The sequence below is a fragment of the Nothobranchius furzeri genome, chromosome 17, assembly GCF_043380555.1.
Source record: "Nothobranchius furzeri strain GRZ-AD chromosome 17, NfurGRZ-RIMD1, whole genome shotgun sequence".
Classification (NCBI taxonomy): Eukaryota; Metazoa; Chordata; class Actinopteri; order Cyprinodontiformes; family Nothobranchiidae; genus Nothobranchius; species Nothobranchius furzeri.
In genome coordinates, this window is record NC_091757.1 from 31,954,023 (window position 1) to 31,974,078 (window position 20,056).

General features: G+C 40.7%; 1 protein-coding gene across 1 annotated transcript in view; it reads left to right on the plus strand.

The window, feature by feature from the left end:
- Positions 1 to 17,633, plus strand: part of si:dkey-112e17.1 (uncharacterized) — a 50,756-nt gene extending 33,123 nt beyond the window's left edge. The window contains exons 4-7 of the mRNA XM_015971995.3: positions 591 to 705; positions 5,593 to 5,735; positions 16,122 to 16,361; positions 16,736 to 17,633. Of these exons, the coding sequence (XP_015827481.3) occupies positions 591 to 705; positions 5,593 to 5,735; positions 16,122 to 16,361; positions 16,736 to 17,419 (1,182 nt within the window). The 3' untranslated portion in view covers positions 17,420 to 17,633. The remainder of the gene's footprint in view (positions 1 to 590; positions 706 to 5,592; positions 5,736 to 16,121; positions 16,362 to 16,735) is intronic.
- Positions 17,634 to 20,056: the final 2,423 nt, after the last annotated feature.

Here is a 20,056-nt window from a genome sequence, read left to right on the forward strand (position 1 = left end):
TTTTCTTCTTCATTATTTATTTTATGGCTGGTGCGACTTGTACTCCGGAGCGACTTATACTCCGGAAAATATGGTAGTTTTTTATTTTTTTATTTTTAGAAATACTCTTAAAAAAGACAAGATATTAGACTTAAGGAGTATGTGCATATAGGGCTGGGCAAATCAATATCACGATATATTGAAGATTCCACCTCGATAACGATTAGTAGACGATAACTACGGGTGTGCGCAGAAACAAAATTTGTCCACTAGATGGGGCTGTCACATGTATCACTTAAGTCACATTTTTACGTGACTCAAGGTGGTACAGCTTCTTAAAGGGACATGAATGTTGCCAACCTACACTCATCTTTTTTACGATCAAATTTATTGACATGGGAAAAATTATCACGATAAGAGTCAGAAATTTCCATAACGATAACTTTTCTATTTATTGCCAAGCCCTACGTGCATATATCCTGTTCACTTAACACTCTCTACTCTTCAAATCTTTGATTCACTGTTGATTTTAGAGCTTTTACTCTGAGTTGGAAACATTACTGGAACTATAATCAATCTTTGCAGAAACACTCAATGGTATTTTGTTGTAGGTGCCAGAGGAAGCACAAAACACTGGTCCTGAAATCAGTGAGCTGCAGCTGATGGCTGAGAGTCAGTCCATCCCAGAGATGACTATACAGCAGGACAACAGCCAGCTACACAAAGGTTTGGAAGACACACCAGAGAAGAAATGTACTGTCCCTTAATAGATCCAATGATTGCCATATATTGTTCTAAGTTCATGTTTTAATGATGTTGAATGACAAAAATGCACAAGCAAGCACTGCAACAACCCAAAAACCCTTGAAAAGTGCAATGCTGTGGATGTTACTTTAGATTAATTTGCACTACTGATTTTGACACAATGATTCCAGGAATTAAATATATTAATTTCCTGGCAAAGCATTGAACTAATAAAAGTTAAGCTCAAGTGAAGACTTGAGGTTTGAGAAATATCCGTTGCTGTGAAGCAGTAAGGATGGATCTGTGTGACTATGGTTCTTCTGTGTCATATGGTGATCTTTATTTGTGAAATTAGGGACTTGCCAACCTTTTACAAAATAACAGATGATGCTAGTGGAAATGAAAAGCTGAGAACTCGCCTAAGTTTTTAAAACTTATTATATGAAGTGGTTGCAGTCATAACATTTTTGTGTTGCAAAACATTAGTTTAATTAAAAACAAGAAATGCTCTGTGGGGAGGGTGTGTGCAGTTATTCAAGGAAAGGAAAATTGCATCCGTTTTGGAGCAATGCTTGAGCTTGATTGTGGAGCAACAAAAAAGACTTTTCCATCTTAATGGGACTAAACCCAGGCTGAGAGATTTGTGGGTTGTGGTGTTTAACCCACTATGAACACCCAGGGTAAAGTTGAAAAACGCTGGAGTATATTCTCATCCTCTGCATGCATCGGTCAACATTTTTTCAACTAGATCACATAATTTTGGAATCCTTAGATTAGGGCCGGATAAAGGGTAGAATGCCTTCTCCGTTTCAGGGTCCTGCCCCAAGTGGAGAAGTATCTTGGGGTCTTGTTCACAAGTGAGTGAAAGCTGGAGCGCGAGATTGATAGGCGGATTGGTGCTGCACCTGCAGTGGTGCAGGCGCTGTACCGGTCTGTCGTGGTGAAGAGAGAGCTGAGTCAGAAGGTGAAGCTTTCAATTTGCCAGTCGATCTACGTTCCTACCCTCACCTATGGTCACGAGCTTTGTGTAGTGAACAAAAGTACGAGATCACGGATACAAGCGGCTGAAAGGAGTTTTCTCTGCTGGGGCTCTCATCCGGGAGGGGCTCAGAGTAGATCCGCTGTTCCTCCACATCCAGGGGAGCCAGTTGAGGTGGCTCGGGCATCTGATTAGGATGCCTCCTGGACACCTCCCCGTTGAGGTTTTCTGGTCACGTCCAACCGGAAGAAGGCCTAAAGAGGGACCCAGGACAAGTTGGACAGACTATGTCTCTCACCTGGACAGGGAACACCTTGGGATTCCCCCGGAAGAGCTGGCCCAAGTGGCTGGGGAGAGGGAAGTCTTGGCCTCTCGACTTAGGCTACTGCCCCTGCGACCCGACTCCAAATAAGTGGAAGAAAATGGATGGATGATATAAAAATATTCATATTGATTGATATCAATAGTTATTGAAAAGTATTATTTAAAAAAAAACTATAGAACATTTATTTTAAGTGCAGCCCTGGCGATTTCATGCTATTCCTAAATTAACTAATTTCAATAAAGAAAAGACAAAAACTCACTTAAATTCATATTGTATTTAAACTAGGGGTGGGACTCGATTAAAAAAAATCATCTAATGAATTAGAGGCTTGGTAATTAATTAATCTTAATTGCATTTTCATCGTTCATAAAAATTTGCCAAAAAATTATTTTTTTATATTAACTCATTCACTGCTAGCTGTTTCCTGATCGGTAAAGCCCTTTGCTGCCAGCCTTTTTCACCGTTTTTACTGCTTTTTTAAGAGTCACAGAACGTTGCGCACTAGGAACGCCAAAACAACCAAAACAAAGCGGAGACTCGCCTCTTACATCAGGAAGAATCTGCGCGTTTTGAGCTTTATGCGTTCTTTCATAATCCATTGTTGAATTGCGATAGGCAAAAGCTTTTCCGGTTCGATCCTCGCTTTTTTTACAGCAGAGGCCCTAAACGATCTCCTAACACATGGGTTTTCTGCTTCCTGATCACGTGACGTGTGACGTATGCGGATGAAGATCGGCTTTAGAGCTGAGATGTTTGTTCTCACGGTGCGGGGGCTCGTTCCGATGCCCACACAGTAAAAAAAATGCAGATGACGACTTTAGTCGTCATTGGCAGTGAATGAGTTAAAAATAATGAGGCAGAGAATCAAAAGTTAGACATGAATATTATTTGTGTAAACTCAAGCTCTTAATTTCTGAAAAAAAAACAATGCTTTTTAATTATTCAAATGTCCCTGTGTTATATGAAATAAACCCCCAATCAACTAAAATTCATAATTGCAAAGAGAAAACACCTGCAAAGGGTTCCTGAGCTTTTAAATGGTCTCTTGGTCTAGTTGAATTACTGAAATATATGGACTTTTTGCACCATATTCAAATTTTTTCAGTTTCATTTTTATGTATAATTGGGTGTTTTTATTAGCATTTCTGTTACTCATAATCTAGTAAAATTATATCTTATCCATCAATAAAAATGCTTACAAATGACACTAGAACAGGCACAAATCTGATGGAGGACTTAAATTTACTAACTTGGGTCAGACCCAGACAAGGAAGTGCTGAAGCTATATTTTTAATTATTTTCTAAATTCTTTTTTATATTTTACATTTTTTGTTTTTGCAAAGCGCCTCGTGATTTTTATCTTGAAAGGTGCTATATAAAAGCTCTTTTCTTCTTCTTCGTTTTCTAAAGACACAGTTAGAAATTAATGATCAAATTAATGTTCTGACGTCATCCTTACACGGGAAGTCCCGCTCTCACATCAAGACGGGTATAGCTGCAGACCTGCAGATTCATGTCTGCAGTAGCGATGTGCGGGTCTCCAGGTCTGCGACCGGAGCACATCTTCCTTGTTCCTCACTGACCCTGCATGTAAACATTCGCCCCTTTAGCTACGATCAGCTGACGACCGCTTCGACACACTTTGAGGCCGAATTATAGTAACGTATGTAACACATAGACAGTCACTTGTCTCAGAAAAATATAGTAAACTGACAGAATTGTTTAGAAAATTATAAGAAAGTTTTAGGAGCATTACTGTTGCTTTAAGAGACGTCCTGTTTAGAGTAGTGAGAACACAGCAAACAAGCATTTTCCCAGCTGTTCGTCTGACTACTTCCATAAACTACTGCTAAAAGCAAAACATCATTCCGTCTGATGATGTCACTGCTGCATAATGTTACTATATTAGGAATTTAGCTTACCTGACTTTATAAATCTTCAGGTGCGCAGATCAATAAAAAAGCGCTGCACGTGAGCAGCAGCAGTGATATCAGAGACGATCTCTCAAAAGTGTGCGTGTGACGGCCTCCGTAGTTTTCAGGAAGTTATTTTTACAAGTTAAAACAAGAGGCCAACCTATTTTTTCCAAATGCTGCTTGAGTCCAAGCAAGGCAGTTATCTTCTATATTAGTAGGAGAGCAAGGCCGCATTGTTGTGTGTGTCAGTGAAATCGGTGTAACCGGAAATTGTGCAATGTCGATGGTTCAGCCCTTTTGAATTTCATACTGTGATTAAATGCGTAAATGTTTTTTAAACTAACATTTTTCCCAAATAATCATAATTAACGCTGTAAAGTCCCCCCCCCCCCCCCGCCCCCCAAATTAAAATTTTTTATTTTACTAGGACTGAACGATTTCCAAAAAGAGCAAAAATAGAGATTTCAGTTCAATTCCTGTTTTTCAAATCAAGCTGCAGCACAATATTTACAACATACAAGCTGTTCTTCAACGTCAAGGCGCCTGGCCTGCCAAGGCCAGGTGAGGACACTGTCCTTCCTTGGTCAAAGAAAACAGTTAAATGGAACAGACTTAAATCACGTGACCGCTACTCCTGTGGTGGTCACGCCACATGACACATTAGGTAAAGTTATATTTTATACGTATTAGTTCCAATATAAATGTATAACAGGCCTTTTACTTTTTTGATTGTGTATAAATTGGTTATATGAAAGTGAGTTAGTACCGAAGCTGCAACTACTAAGCAAATAAACAACCATAGTTAACTGCTTTGGATCTAAAAACACATTTCAGATATCGGCCCGATAGCTACAACTTACATTTAAACTGGGAATTTGCCCCTGAAGTAGCTGCTGGCCCCTGATCCGCCATCCTTTTGAAAATACAGCGCTGTATTCTGGGAAATGTTTGACTAAGAAAAGGCAACAAGACACGTCCCATGTATCCATAGTCAGTTAGCTAAAAGGCAGACAAAAGGAGAACAGATGCCTCTGCAGCACATGCTGCCAACGCCTTGGTGGTTGCTGATGATGCATCTCCTAGGCAATAGGGGTGGGACCAAGGCATCAAGGCGAGGTTCCTTGACTTTGGTATTGATATTTGACATGGTAAGAAGATAAATGGTCCTCAGTTCTCTCAGCTGAAGAACTAGCCTGAGCTCTCATAACAAATATAGCAAAGGGCTTGTAAAAACCAAAATATTCTTTTGGTAAAATTTCCTCTGTCTCTCTTTGCTGCAATGTCTTGTTTTAGTCACGTAGAGGGGATGTGCCTGGATCTGTGTTGTTGATTGGTTGGGGGTCTAGTATGATAGGCTAATAGGCTCTTAAGGAAAAAAGGAAAGAAAGTTTTTTTTATCAAAGTTTTTATCGGCCCAGTTTTTTAGATGGATACAAATCATTATTGAATTATTGTCCAGCCCTACCTTCGATTCACACTGCAATAATCATGTCTTAAAAATAGGATAATTGCAGCATTACTGTTGGAAATTGTTTCCGGAAAGCCTGAATTTACAGTTTTTATGCAAATTCCTCGTAGAGCCTACTCTGAGCTTCAATTACAAAACCTCATACATGGTGTCTAATTTTTTTGTTTGTGTGCTTCTGCAGTTGCAGCAGATGGCAACATTTCCCAGAATGCAGAGATGGATCTTTCCTGCAGTGGCTTGACTGAACTTGATCTTGGTGCAGATGAGGTTTTTATGGCATCATCAGTCGCCAGCCCAAACAGGCTACCCTTCTCTCGGCATGCTGTAAGAACCAGTTTTCCATCAGCACAATTGTTTTGGCTAGTTAAGGTTTTACATGCCTTGTTTGTTAAGCTAATCTATACAGTACATTGATGAATGGTTTGCTAAGCTCTTTAGAAAATAAAATTATTGCACTTGTTGAAAAACCACATTATACCTTTAACACCTTTCATGTCACAGTTGTTGCAATTTCTCATTTGCTAAGATTGATTAGTTGCAATGGCCATCTTGAATAGTGTGGCCTGTAAAAGGCAAGGCCGCTTTATTTATGTAGCACATTTCATACACAGAGGCAATTCAATGTGCTTTCCATTAGTAAGAATAGCAAGAACATTAAAGAGACAATGTGTAGTTTTACTATGAATTTATGGAAATAATCAAAATGTTGTTGAAAATGAATGAAATGATGTCCAGTTGTTGAACAATATTGGCTGCTTCGTAACATATAACCATAAAAATCTGATCTAAAATACACGGGAGCGGGTCTAAGTTTCTAGGCGACGCCATATTAGATGCCATGCTTCCTTCTACGGTAGCCCATGAGGACAAAATGCATTTACTGATTTGTAACAAACAGTTACAGAACTTGAGTCATTCTTAAATGTTTTTTTTTTTACGTGTTTACCTCTTCACTTGTTGCCAGCGATGAAATGGAGTCTGATCTGCTTGTTATTTTGCTAAAGTTTGCACTCCCCAGGGCTTTTTGACCCTAATGTGTATCCGTTGGTAAGGTCTTATTCCAACACAAACATTCTGCTTGCTTGTAACAATTTAGGTATCTACTGCCCCCTATCGCCAGGAAAAATACACACTGTCACCTTCAAATCAACATGACAGAAAATAAAATTCAAAAATTAAAAAGAAACAAGGTTAAAGGGTGTAGGGGTAAATATTGTTGCTTTTAAGCTTAACAGATTACCTTTATTTATTACCAATAAGCTGGGATATTCTATATAAATATAGAATATCAACCTGCTTGGTCTTTGGATGTTTAATCAGAAGATTCTAGGATTCTTTGCTTTTTCAGGGATCAAACACACTTCATCTCAATTCCGAAAGTCGGGTTTATAAAAGATAAGAAATTTATTTTCTAATCAAATTAAAAACAAGACAAGTTAACAAAGACGACTGTGTTGGATGAATCTAAGTGGATGGGATGTGATGTATGGTGATTGAATGGTGTGTGTTTATCAGAACCTTGTATCTAGAAGAACTGAGTTCCGGATGTGGAAAAAGAATTTGGTTTGCATTAAACTATGAAGTTGGTTCTTATCAAAACGGCATCAGACACAATCATGTTGTGTTCTACGTACCCCTGAGGAGACTCCCTTTCAGATCCGAGATGTCAGGGAGGTCGGGTGACCCCAAGGTACCGAAGTGCGTAGAAAAGACCGCAGCACGACCAGGTCGGTCCAGAGTTGTCTCCCGAATCACAACAGATAGATGAAATTGTTTGCGTCTAGAACAGCTGTTTCTGAATAGCTGAAGGAACCGTTTTGCTGTGTCAGCTGTAGAGAGCTTTTAGCTTGTTGAAAGCTTGTCAAGAGATGCAGTGGCTAGAGAGTTTTCCTCCGATGGCCAGTCAGTTAGCTCAACTAACAGGATGCTGAATCTCACAGAATGCTGGAATGATGAATCACTCCCCAGTGATTCTGTTTCAATATTCTCATATTATGATTAACTTGGCCAGTCGGGACGTGCCATGTTAAGGGGTGTTCACAACAAACCCTCAGAACATCACACCTTCTTTCAGATACAGGATGCTCCGATTTGTGGCTAAGAAAACATTTATGTGCAGTGACGTTACTTTAACTTTAATTTATCTCTAATGAACAGTGTGTCTGAGTGAAATTAAAATCTATTTATCCAAGGGCTCATGAGATTATTTACCAAAAGATGGGATTGAATTAGGGCAATAAATCGAAAATTTATTGGTATCGAAATTTCTGACTCATCAATATCATCTTTCCCATGTCAATAAATTCGATAATTAAAAAACATGAAAAGATGTGTGTAGGTTGGCGACGTTCATGTCCCTTTAACTCATTCACTGCCGTTGATGACAAAAGTCCTCATATTAAATCCAACCGTTCACTGCCATTCGTCATTTGCATTTTTTACTATGTGGGCGTCAGAACGAGCCCCCGCACCATGAGAGCAAACATCTCAGCTCTAAAGCTGATCTTCATCCACGTACGTCACATGTCACGTGATCAGGAAGCAGAAAATCCATGTGTTAGGAGATCATTTTGGGCCGCTGCTGTAAAGAAAGTGAGACGCAAACAGGAAAAGCTTCTGCCGATCACAATTCGACAACGGATTATGAAAGAACGGATAACGCTCAAAACGTGCGGATTCTTCCTGGTGTAAAGCTTGGTTTATGCTTGACGCATTTACTTTCCGCTTGGTGATGCGGCTCGCAGATGGAACGCACTTCACAACTTGCAGTGTTTATGGTTCATGCGGCTTGTCTCTGCGGTGAGCCAATATTCTCCCAACCTGAACGGGGCAGCATGGAGCTCTACGGCATGCATCCAACACTACACCATAGTAGAAGTAAAAATTACTGTTGTTTACAACATGGTATTCCAGCATTTTTTAACAGCGTCCTCGTCTTTTCCGACAGTGCGAGCTATTTCTCTCCAAGAATTATTAACAACATGTTGATCACGGTGATCTTTGAGAGCTGAATCATACAAATGTCTGTATTTACGAACCTCTGCCATACTAGTTCTTGCCAGTCCGCCATGTTTTTCCGCATCTGACCGTCCGCGTGGTTAGAAAATTTCCCTATGTGCGCGATGCGGAAAGTTTGGGCCGTGCGAAGGCGCGTGGTTGTTAAAATGACGCAATTTCACCACGCGGAGCTGTGCGAACCTTGCAGACGTGTCAAGCATAAACCAAGCTCAAGAGGTAATTCTCCTCTTTGTTTTGGTTGTTTTGGTAGTTTTGGTGTTGACATCATCCTAGTGCACAACGTTCTGTGACTAAAAAAAAAACAGTAAAAATGCCGAAAAACGCTGGCAGCGAAGGGCTTTTCTGATAGGAAAACTGCTGGTAGTGAATGAGTTAAGAAACTGTACCACGTAATACATGTGACAGCCCCATCTAGTGGACAACTTTTGTTTCTGCACATACATGTAGTTATTGGCAATTTATGGTTATCGAGGTGAAATCCTCACTATACCGTGATGTTGATTTTAGGCCATATCACCCAGCCCTAGGTTGAATGCTAAAGTTATTAAAGTTTTTGGCAGAAAACTGGCACAACATGGAGAGTTTGTTGCAAATGTGGAGGACGATTCTCAGTTTGTTATTGACATTAAAATGGCGTGGCTCTAGATTCTTTATAGACTTTGCAAACTGGTCCAAAGGTTTTATTTGGCGGTATCTCTAATACTATGCTGCAGAAAATGATCTTGTTTATGTAATTGCAAGGCCTCACTCTCAGGGGCATTGTTCTACTCTTTTTGTGGAAATTATCCCAGAACAAATAAATATTAGAGGTAGCAGAGCATTCACTCTTTTGAATTGATCTAATGTTCCCAATAAAGGCGGATAGAATTATACTGGCTTACACAATGTATAGTCTAAAACTATGTCAACTATTAGGGCATAAATGGGAAATGGGGATAATTAAAAGAAGGAGGAGGCTTGAGGAAGCAGGCTGTTTTCTCCTCTCTTTTGTACTCTCTTGGAATAAGAGCTGGCATAAAACAACTCTGGCAGCTTTTTGAAGGACTGGCAAGCTTTTCTGCAGCCTAGGCTAATGGAGTATTATCTGCAGAGCCAGATTCCCAGCTCAAAGTGTGTGTGTGCTTGAGTGTTGCTGTGTGTCATGCACGCTTTGGCACACAGTGTGTGGTCTGCCTGTGTGTGTCCTCAATTCAGATGTCCACGTAAATAATGTTTGGGAAATGTTGCCCCAAAAGGTAATTGGAAAAAAATTCTACATTTCCAGGCAAGCAAAAATACTGTAAATTATTGGTGCTTGGTAATGTTTTTTTCAGTAATTATGCTTTTTCTAAGATCCACTTTAAAAAAACAGCTCAACAAAATTGAGAATGATTGGTTCAAACTGTTTAAAGGGGACATAAAATGTAAAACTCACTTTTTGTATTTTTTGTGCTGCCAGTTGGGTCTCCACTGCCTTTACAAACACTCCAAGGGTAAATAAAAACCATACATTTGTTTTCTGCCAGTATTTGGTTTATCTGAGTAAAATATGCCACTTCAAAAAGTCCCTTATTGTGATGTCACACTAAAGAAAATTAGCATAAGGCCTGTTGACAGTGGAGGAGCAGTGGCTCTACTCTGAGCCCCTCCTGGAAATCAGAGCTTCTCACCTCATAGCAGCCTATCAGGGAAAGGGGGGGGGGGGGCTTATTTGATTTAGTGACAGAGCCCTGAAACTCATTCTGGAAGGTACTAAAAATGATAACAAAACTGAAATTAGGTGAGATTTATTTTGTGAAAAGAACTTCATGAACATGTTTTGTTTATACCAGAGACCTATTATAATTTTTAAAAGTTATAATATGTCCTCTTTGAAGAGTAATATACACAAATCTAAAATGTTACTTGCTGTATGAAAGTTTATAGTTAAACTGTTTCTGGATTTAAGAACATAATGTATGCTAATCTTTTTCAAGTAAACAGAAATATTTTCTCCATTCCAACTTTTAAACCTCATGTTATAAGTGACTACAATTGCTAATTCTTTCCTCATGTGTCAAATTTGAAAGTTGCCATTGTGTTTGCAGGGCTTTACTTTGAAAAAGAACGTCTTAATTAAACCCCTTGTTAATTCTAGTCTAGACAAAGCTAGCAGCTAGCCACTCCATGGGAAAGATTATTTCTCTGCGATGAGTGAAGCCACTAAACCTCCTCAACCTCTGACCAACAGCTGGTGATTAGAAATGAAAAAATAACTTTTGCACCCTTTTTCTCATCAATCCCATTTAGCCATTCCTGGTTGCTCAAGCAATAAATAAATAAATCAGTAAATCATACATCCATACATACATGCATGCATGCATACATGCGTAAAGGTTTGTAACTTACTCTGACACTAGTCGCACATGACAACAAATGGGACTGAAATCATTCCAAGACCCTTACGGTTCTCTTGACAGCTTTATTATACTTAATAAATAATGATGAGGTTTTACATGAGCCACAAATGCTCAGTTGGCTGGCTGTGTGACTGAGCTGTCTCGGCTAAGCTGCACACTTCCTTACTAAAATCCATTAATGTAGAACACAACAGAATCTGTCAGGAGGCATTCAGGTGTAAAGCTGTTCCTAATGTTCTTAAATCAACGATGTTGATTTCCTTGCAATGAATCAATTTAACAGCTGACTCAAGCAGTTTAAAGGGTGAAGGAAAAACGCCAAGTGTGTTTTTTTGTCACCATTACAAGAGTTAAGTGCTCGCCCCGTAATCGGAAGGTTGCAGGTTCGAGCCCCGCTCAGTCTGTCGCTGTCGTTGTGTCCTTGGGCAAGACACTTAACCCACGTTGCCTGCTGGTGGTGGTCGGAGGGACCGGTGGCGCCAGTGCTCGGCAGTCTCGCCTCTGTCAGCGCGCCCCAGGGCAGCTGTGGCTACATCGTAGCTCATCCCCACCAGTGTGTGAATGGGTGAATGACTGATTGTGTTGTAAAGCTCCTTGAGGGGTTCCAGGACTCTAGAAGGTGCTATATCAAATACAGGCCATTTACCATCCAGGGCTTATTAATGCTGTGTCAGCGCTGTTCTTTTATTCTAAACATGCATGCAAATTACCGGTAATAACGTGTCAGTTCTGTTTTTATTTTATAACCATCCAGAAATATGGATGCTATCAGTGCTGTTTTCTTTTCTAAACTTGCAGGCACGTTCACCCGTGTTTAAAATTCGTTTTGTTGAATTAAAACAACGAAAAACCTCCGTGTAGCATCTTTCTGTCTAATTATCTTATGTTATGGCCGTACATGCGCTGTGTGCTGGAGACCTGCATGTGGCTGCTGCGCCGCGGCTTTTATTTGAGTGCGGCGTGTGTGTGTGTGTAGAAAACCTTTTTCTTTGGTGGTGCGGTTTATATTGAGGTGCGCTCTATAGTCCGGAAATGACGGGTAATTAGAAATCTGGTTGTGTCTTTTATTTTGACAGTTGCCTGTTGTTTTACGCTGCACTTGTGGTTGACTTCCCTGATAGATTACGCTACACTTCTGGGACGCATCCAAAATGCTATGCTTTGCGGCCAGTGGAAACCCACCCAGTCAACTATAACAGCGGCTAGTTGCTGCTTACTACGCTTCGAGGATGTTGGACATGAATTCTTCTCAGTTAGTGGCTTTTTTTCAGAGTCTGAACCTCAAAAACACTTTGGGCAGTGAAGCAGGAGGTGGAAAACCAGCAAGCAACCAGTAATTCCATCCTCCAACCAATCATTGACCAACAGCCAATGGCAAATGCAGACCTGTTACGAAAGGAAAGGCTGTCCAACTGGACCAAAAAAAATCAAGTAAGGCTGTTCGAAAAGGGACATTTGTGCTCTCTATTACTCTTCTCCAAGCAACTCTGAAACAGAGAAGTCCTCACCCTATCTCAAAGTTTCATTCTGGACACCAAGAGGAGGAGACTCGTTTTAGCCGCTTGCATCAACAATCTCACAGCCAGGGGAGTAGAATGGAGGGCAGATTGTAAAAGGACCTCACTGTTTAGGACTAGAGCAGCATACAGTGGGATGCTAAAGTTTGGGCAGCTTTGTTGATCTTCATGATTTTCCATTGTTCCACTGTTCATTGTGTGGTTGTTACGATAAACAAATTTCTGTTGAATATATCATGTAGGAGACGCACACAGTTATATTTGAGAAGTGAAACGAGATTAATACGATTTACAGAAAGTGTGCAATAATTAAACAACATTAGGCAGGTGCATAAATTTGGGCACCAAAAACATAAATGAACTCACTATTTAGTAGATCCTCCTTTTGCAGCAATAACAGCCTCTAAATGCTTCCTATAGCTTCCAATGAGAGTCTGGATTCTGGCTGAAGGTACTTTGGATAATTCTTCTTTACAAAACATCTCTAGTTCATTCAGGTCTGATGCTTCTGAACACGGACTGCTCTCTTTATCTCACGCCACAGATTTTCAATAAAATTCAGGTCTGGGGACTGAGATGGCCGTTCCAGAACGTTCTACTTGTTCCTCTGCATGAATGACTTATTAGATGTTGAGCAGTGTTTAGAAGAAGAAGAAGAAAATATCTTTTCTATAGCGCCTCTCAAGATAAGTTTAGGGTCAGTGTCTTGTGGAAAGATCCATCCCCGGTGCAGCTTCAGCTTAGTCACTGATTCCTGGACATTGGTCTCCAGAATCTGCTGATATTGAGTGGAATCCATGCGTCCCTCAACTTTAACAAGATTCCCAGTCCCTGCACTGGCCACACAGCCCACATCATGATGGAACCACCACCATGTTTCAATGTAGGTAGCAGGTGTTTTTCTAGGAATGCCGTGTTCTTTTTCCTCCATGCATAACGCCCCTTGTTGTACCCAGATAACTCAGTTTTAGTTTCATCAGTCCACAGCACCTTATTCCAGAAGGAAGCTGGCTTGTCCAGATGTGCTTTAGCGGCTCTGGTTGTGCTGTGGGCGGAGAAAAGTCTTCCTCTGCATCTCTCTCACATGCAGCATCTCCTTGTGTAAGGTGCACCAATAGCTGAACACAGTGACTCCATCTGCAGCAAGATGATGTTGTAGGTCTTTGGTGCTGGTCTCTGGGTTGACTCTGACTGTTCTCTCCATTCTTCACTTCTGTTTATCTGAGATTTTTCTTGGTCTGCCACTCGGAGCCTAAACTTGAACTGAGCATGTGGTCTTCCTTTTCCTCAATATGTTCCTAACTGTGGAAAGAGCTGGAATATCTGAGACAGCTTTCTATCTCCTTCCCCTAAACCAGGGGTGTCGAAATCAAATTCACACTGGGCCAAAACGAAAAACTGGGATGAAGTCGTGGTCTTAAAATCTGCATATATTCAGCATTTCTTCTTATTTTTTCATCTTTTGAATCTTTTAAGTGTTTCTATTTTATATTCTTGTTTATTCTTTTTTACTCTCCTTTGTTGCTCCTGTAATGAATGTTATTGCTGCTGTGACACCAAGCTTTCCCCACTGAGGGACAGACAATAAAGGGATTCTCTATTTTATTTCTATTCTATTTTTCTATCTGAAATCTGTCCTGTTTTAAAGTAGGTGAAATCGTTTTTCACAGGCCAACTACATAAAAATAATAATTCTCTTAAATAAAAATGCAATATCTCACCTTTTATCTTTTATGCTTTGGAGCAGAAAAGGTTAATAAAACCTAAATAACTCAATGCCAGTTTTCTCCACTCTGTTCATCAGTGAGAAACAGTTGCTCACACAGGTTTGTGCTGCTGGACATGGAGAGCATCTGGACCACGCAGTTGTGTCGGGGAGGGGGATCAAAGCCGCAGCAGCCACAGAGTCATACTGATACAGCAAACAAGATTACTGAGCTGTTAAAATCCATTTCTGGGCTTCAAAGTCGGCTAACTGCTGAGTAAACTTGGCACTGAGTAGGAGGAGTGTTCTCAGTTTGTCCGAGGCAGAGGAGGTAACGCTGCAGACGCTGATGCTAGTAGCATGGACGCTAAGTATCAACATGTTCCATCTTTGTTGAAACACCCTTCCTTCTACCAATCTTTCTCTTCCTGGACATGTTGGGATGGTGTGTGGACGGTTATTTTCACTTGTTGCATTAATTAAACACGGAAGTGGATACACTCTGACCTAGTGGCAGTCACTGCACTGGGAACACAATCGCCATGCATTATGGGAAATGTAGTTTACAGCCAATGAGTGCTTTAAAGCAGCATATACCTATTTTAAGACACTTGAATCTCTCGCGGGCCTTGTGTCTGACACATGTGCCCTGAACCATGATGGTGAACAATCTTTGTTTTCAGCTCATGTGAGAGTTGTTCTCAGACCTCTATGTTGCTACTTTTCAGAGAATATTTAAAGAGGAGGGAAGTGTACAATTTGCCCCCTTAAATACTCTTTCTCATAATTTGATTCACCTATGTATGGAGGTCAAGGGTCACTGAGCTTACCAAACCAATTTTGAGTTCTAATAATTAATTCTAAAGGTTTGGGAATCAATTATTGCACACTTTCTGTAAATCTTATAAACATCATTTCGCTTCTCAAATATCACTGTGAGTCTCCTATATGATATATTTGACTGAAGTTTTTTTTATCACAACAACCAACGATTTACACAGGAAAATCATGAAGATGAACAAGGCTGCCCAAACTTTCACATTCCGCTGTAGAGAAGGTCTTGTTTTATGCTTTGGCAAATTGGCCCCTTAACATGATGAAGGGCTTTCAGTGCCACCTTGATCCTGGGAGTCGTTCTGTCATTGAACACTGGCATCTGGTAGAGTCTCCAGTTGTAGATTAGTCTTAATGGTATTGTGAGAGATCTGTGTTTCTGTAGCATTACAAAGGGGAAGATGAGTAGAGCTGGTACCTGGATTCTCACACATCCACAACGGAGTGCCTTTGGCGTTGATTTTTTTACAGTGAGTTACCTTTTCCCCTCTGCAGTCGGACTCATGAATGACGATCGTAGAACTGCCCACTCCAGTCGCTTTGTTCCAGTCACCTGGCCCTGTGTTGTGTCTGCATGACTGAGCTTCTCATCCTATCTCTAAGGGAGGGACCAGCCACCCTGCGGAGAAAACTCATTTCTACCGCCTGTATCCACGACCTCATTCTTTCGGTCCATTGCCTCGCTGTATTATTATTATTATTATTATTATTATTATTATTATTATTATTATTATTATATTGTGCTTATTTCTTATAGCATTTTTTTTTTGCACCAAGTACCGCAGCAATTTCTCACAGATATGGCAATAAAACCCATCTGATTCTGATTGTCTCTACAGGAGGAAGGTTCTAACTGTTGTTCAGCGGTTGCAATGGACGTTTTGACCAACAGGGTGTAAAAAATGGTCATGATCATTTTCTTTTCCCCTGTCATTTTCATTTCTAAAATAATGATAAATAAACATTCATCACAGCAGTAGCTCAGGAGGTAGAGCGGGTTGTCCAGTAATCTGAAGGTTGCAGGTTTGGGCTCCCGTAGAAGGAAACACGGCGTCTAACTATGTGACGTCGCCCAGAGACTTAGACCTGATTTTTATGGTTGTATGTTACGAAGCCGCCAATACTTTTAACAACTGGGCATCACTTAATTCATTTTCAACATGGATATTTCTAGAGATTAACGGTGAATCTGCTCATTGTTACTTTAAGCACCATGACACCGTTTTTACATTTGTTGGCTTGTATGTCTCTTTAACAGAGAGAGAGGTTTCTGCGACACAGCGACACTGGCCCTGGCCCTTCATGTGACTGGCCCTCAGGAGACCCCAACACTTCCCCTACTGGTGCCAGATCCCTTAAAGAAAGTGGCAGTGCCTGCTCCAGACCAAGAGCTTGGAGTGTCCGCACCTTTCAGGACTTCTTTCCTCCTCTGCCACAGCTCCACAAGAAGTGGTGTAGTTGGAACTCCACCAGTCCATTCACCAAGCTGGTCGATAGTGTCAGTACTTGAATCTTTAACATGTTTTAAACTCTGGTCCATTTACATGGAAAGAAAGAGTTGTTTTAAAAAAATAAAATGTGTTAACTCTTATTGAGTAGAAGTGTAGCCAGAAGATTTGCTAGTCTAAAGCAGAAACTGGTAAGATTTTGGTAAAACCACACCTTCAAAAAGGATTATTGGGACAGTTAATGGTATGTGACACATTTGATATTTGGCCGCCCAAGTAGAAATCTGGTTTTATCTCCATACAACTCATGTTAATACTGTGTTAAAGTAATACTATGTACTATAATTGTTTGTGCTTTATTCTTCCTCAGTGTTGCATATCCTGTTTTAACAATGTTTTTAGAGAACCATATGTCTGATTTTAGGCCCCATCCAGGATGATGGCTGACAGCAGAGGGGGCAACAGCCGGAAGGTCTTCTCAGATGTTCAGCTGGAAGCCCAGGCAGACGTTGGTGCTTTCTCTGATTCATCCATCAGCAACGCCTCCTACCCTCTAACGCAACCCGCACAAAGGCAGCGGCGTCTCAACTCCACCAGCAACTTGCGCCGCTCCCGATTCACAGGACCTTGCTTTGGCCTTCTCTCTGAGGTGAAAGACCCTCTTAAGGGGTCCGTGGTTCCTCCAGGCTCCCCCTCAGAGCCCAGCCCCAGATCTACCTCCTCCTCCACTCAATGCCAGATGGAAGGTGGTCAGGTTGGAATGAGGCGCGAGTTCCCGGGCGAGAGTGATCACATCAGTGTGCCGGTGTTCGCCATATCTGAAGAGGAGGACCGTCAGCCTCTTGTTTCAGCTGAACACCTGGATGTGACTACTGTCTCTGTTGTGGAGAACGGACTGGCTAAGGGGCCACATGAGGCGCAGAGACATCCCACTGGGAGCTTCAGCCCCAAAAGGGCCAGACCAGAGTGGAGGCCATGGGGGAGCCAAGCTTCAGGAGGGGTTGGTCCACAACCTTTCAGCACATTTATCGAGTCACATGAAGTGAATGTCAGCCAGCCGTCTGTCAGTCTGTCCATGGGGCTGTGCACTGTGACAAACCAGATGTGACTCAGTAGTGAGGAGCAAAGACTGGTGCCAGTTTTGTATTTCTGAACTCCGTTAGCATCAATGTTTAAACAAATAACCTCTGTTTCTGAAATCAGCTTTTACAAATGTATTTCATAGCCTTTTGTTGGAAAACTCTCCTTCCTTAATGAATTTTATAACATTGCCCTTTGGGCTAAGAATACGCTGCATATTATACCAATTATACTGATGTACTCTGTTTAAGTAACTTTTTCCATCTCCTTGTTAGCACCTTTTAACCAGATGTCTTAAATAGTTTATTGTAGTTACATCACTCCAGCGGATGCACTTTGCTTTTGGATATTTCTGTCCGTGTTGATTTATGCTGCTTGTGTCGGTTTTCTGCCTCTGCCTTCATGTGGTTGGTCACTTCGTCTGCTCTTCGGCCCACACTTACAACCGTCTCCACGGAGACCATTTACCCAAAAGTATTATGTAGGACATAGACTTGCATTTGTATGAGTGTTAAACCATTTTATGTATACTCCTAAGATTATGGATTATGAAAGGGAAATCTAAAAGTATTAATATACACCATTATGTAGTACAATAGCACTTAAAATAGCATTTACAGAAATGAATAGTAGTTTTAATAAAGATGATTTAAAACCATTTTGGTCTTTCATTTCTTATTAAATAATCAGTCATTCCTTCATCTTTGTTTTAGTGTCTACACCTGTCTCCTTTGGTCTTCAGTGACGTTGGGAATGCTAAACCTCCCTCACGTATACCGATGAAACTTAGAATAATGTGGAAAAGTTCATTTCAATAAAAGCTACAGGGGCACAACAAGCATCGAGTACAAATCTGTGATTAGATGTTTTAATTTATGATTGTTTTGATTTGCTGTCATTTTCTAATTGAGATTTAAAATTTGAAGTTTTCATGAGCTGTAAGCCATAATCGAAAGTCCAGCAGGTACAGAAGGTATTCGGACCCCCATCAGTTTTTCCATGCTGTTGTATTGCAGCCATTTGCTAATGTCAATTCATTGTTTTCCTCATTAATGTACACACAGCATCCCATACTGACAAAACACAAAATTTTAGAAATTTCTGCAGTTATTAAACTATCACATGGTCCTAATGAGTGCTGTGACACTCATATTTAACTCCGGTGCTTTCTATTTCTTCTGATGTACCTTGAGATGGTCCTACACCTTCATTGGAGTCCAATCCTGTGTTTAATTATACTGAATGGGCTTGATTAGGAAAGCTGCATGTCTGTCTATATAAGACCATACAGCTCACAATGCATGTCATGGCTTTATGGTGGACAGTCGGAGGCCTCTCCTCAGTGCAAGATGCATGAAAGCCTGCATGGAGTTTGCTAAAAGACACCTGAAGGATTCTCTGGTCTGATGAGAACTTTCTGGCCTTAATTCTAAGCTGTATGTGTGGGGAAAACCAGGCACTGCTCATCACTTGTCCAATACATTTCCCACAGTGATGCATGGCGGTGGCAGCTTTATGCTGTGGGGGTATTTTTCAGCTGCAGGGACAAGACAACTGGTTGCAATCAAGGGAACAATGAATGTGGCCAAGTACAGGAATATCCTGGACAAGAACCTTCTCCATATTGCTCAGGACCTCAGACTGGGTCGGACCATCCAACATGACAATGGCCCTAATCACGTAGCTAAAATCACAAAGGAGTGGCTTCACAACAACTCTGACTGTTCTTGAATGGCCCAGCCAGAGCCCTGATTAAAACCCAAATGAGCATCTTCGGAGAGACCTAAAAATGGCTGTCCACCAACGTTCACCATCCAACCTGGCGGAACTGGAGAGGATCCCCAAATCCAGGTGCAGGAAACCTGTTGCATCTTTATCAAGAAGACTCATGGCTGTATTAGCTCATAAAGATGCTTCTGCTACATACTGAGCAAAGGGTCTGAATACTTAGGACCGTCTGATATTTCAGATTCTTTTTTTTTAAATAATGCTGCAGAAAAAAAAGTGTTTTGCTGTCAGTATGGGGTGCTGTGAGGAAACTATAAATTTAATTGATTTTAGCAAATGGCTGCAATATAATAGTGTGAGAAATTTACGGGTCTGAAAACTTTCCGTACCCGCTGTATATATATATTTTTTTCCTAAATCAACAATAAAAAGTACATCATGAGCTGTGGTAGGGTGTCTGGCCCTACCACAGCTGGTTCCAGAGCCAGAGGCATGCATCGAGGTGAGTCCGACTAGATCTGTACTTGTGCTGCAAGAAATAAGTTAATCCATGAAGACTTTAAATAGATTAAACAAGGCAATTTTAAACTCCAAGTTGGAATAGAAAAACAAATGAGGCATTGCTTTCAGCTACTTTGTCCTTTTATTAACGTGAATTGAACAGGCAAATCAGAATTATATGCATTTCAAATTCATTGTTAGTATTATTACAGCCTCTAAACATTTCTTGAAGTTCATAAACAGTTTTTGCTTAATGCTACCCTACAAGGATTTCATTATGTTTAATAGACTACAAGTCGCTTCATTTCTACAATAATTCTTCAAATAGTGCAGTGCATATAAACTTTACAGGCATTAATGAGTTATGTCACCCTTGTTAAGGTTTGCAAGTGCAGCCTTAAAAACAAGGGACTCATCTGAATGTGACTGATTCTCA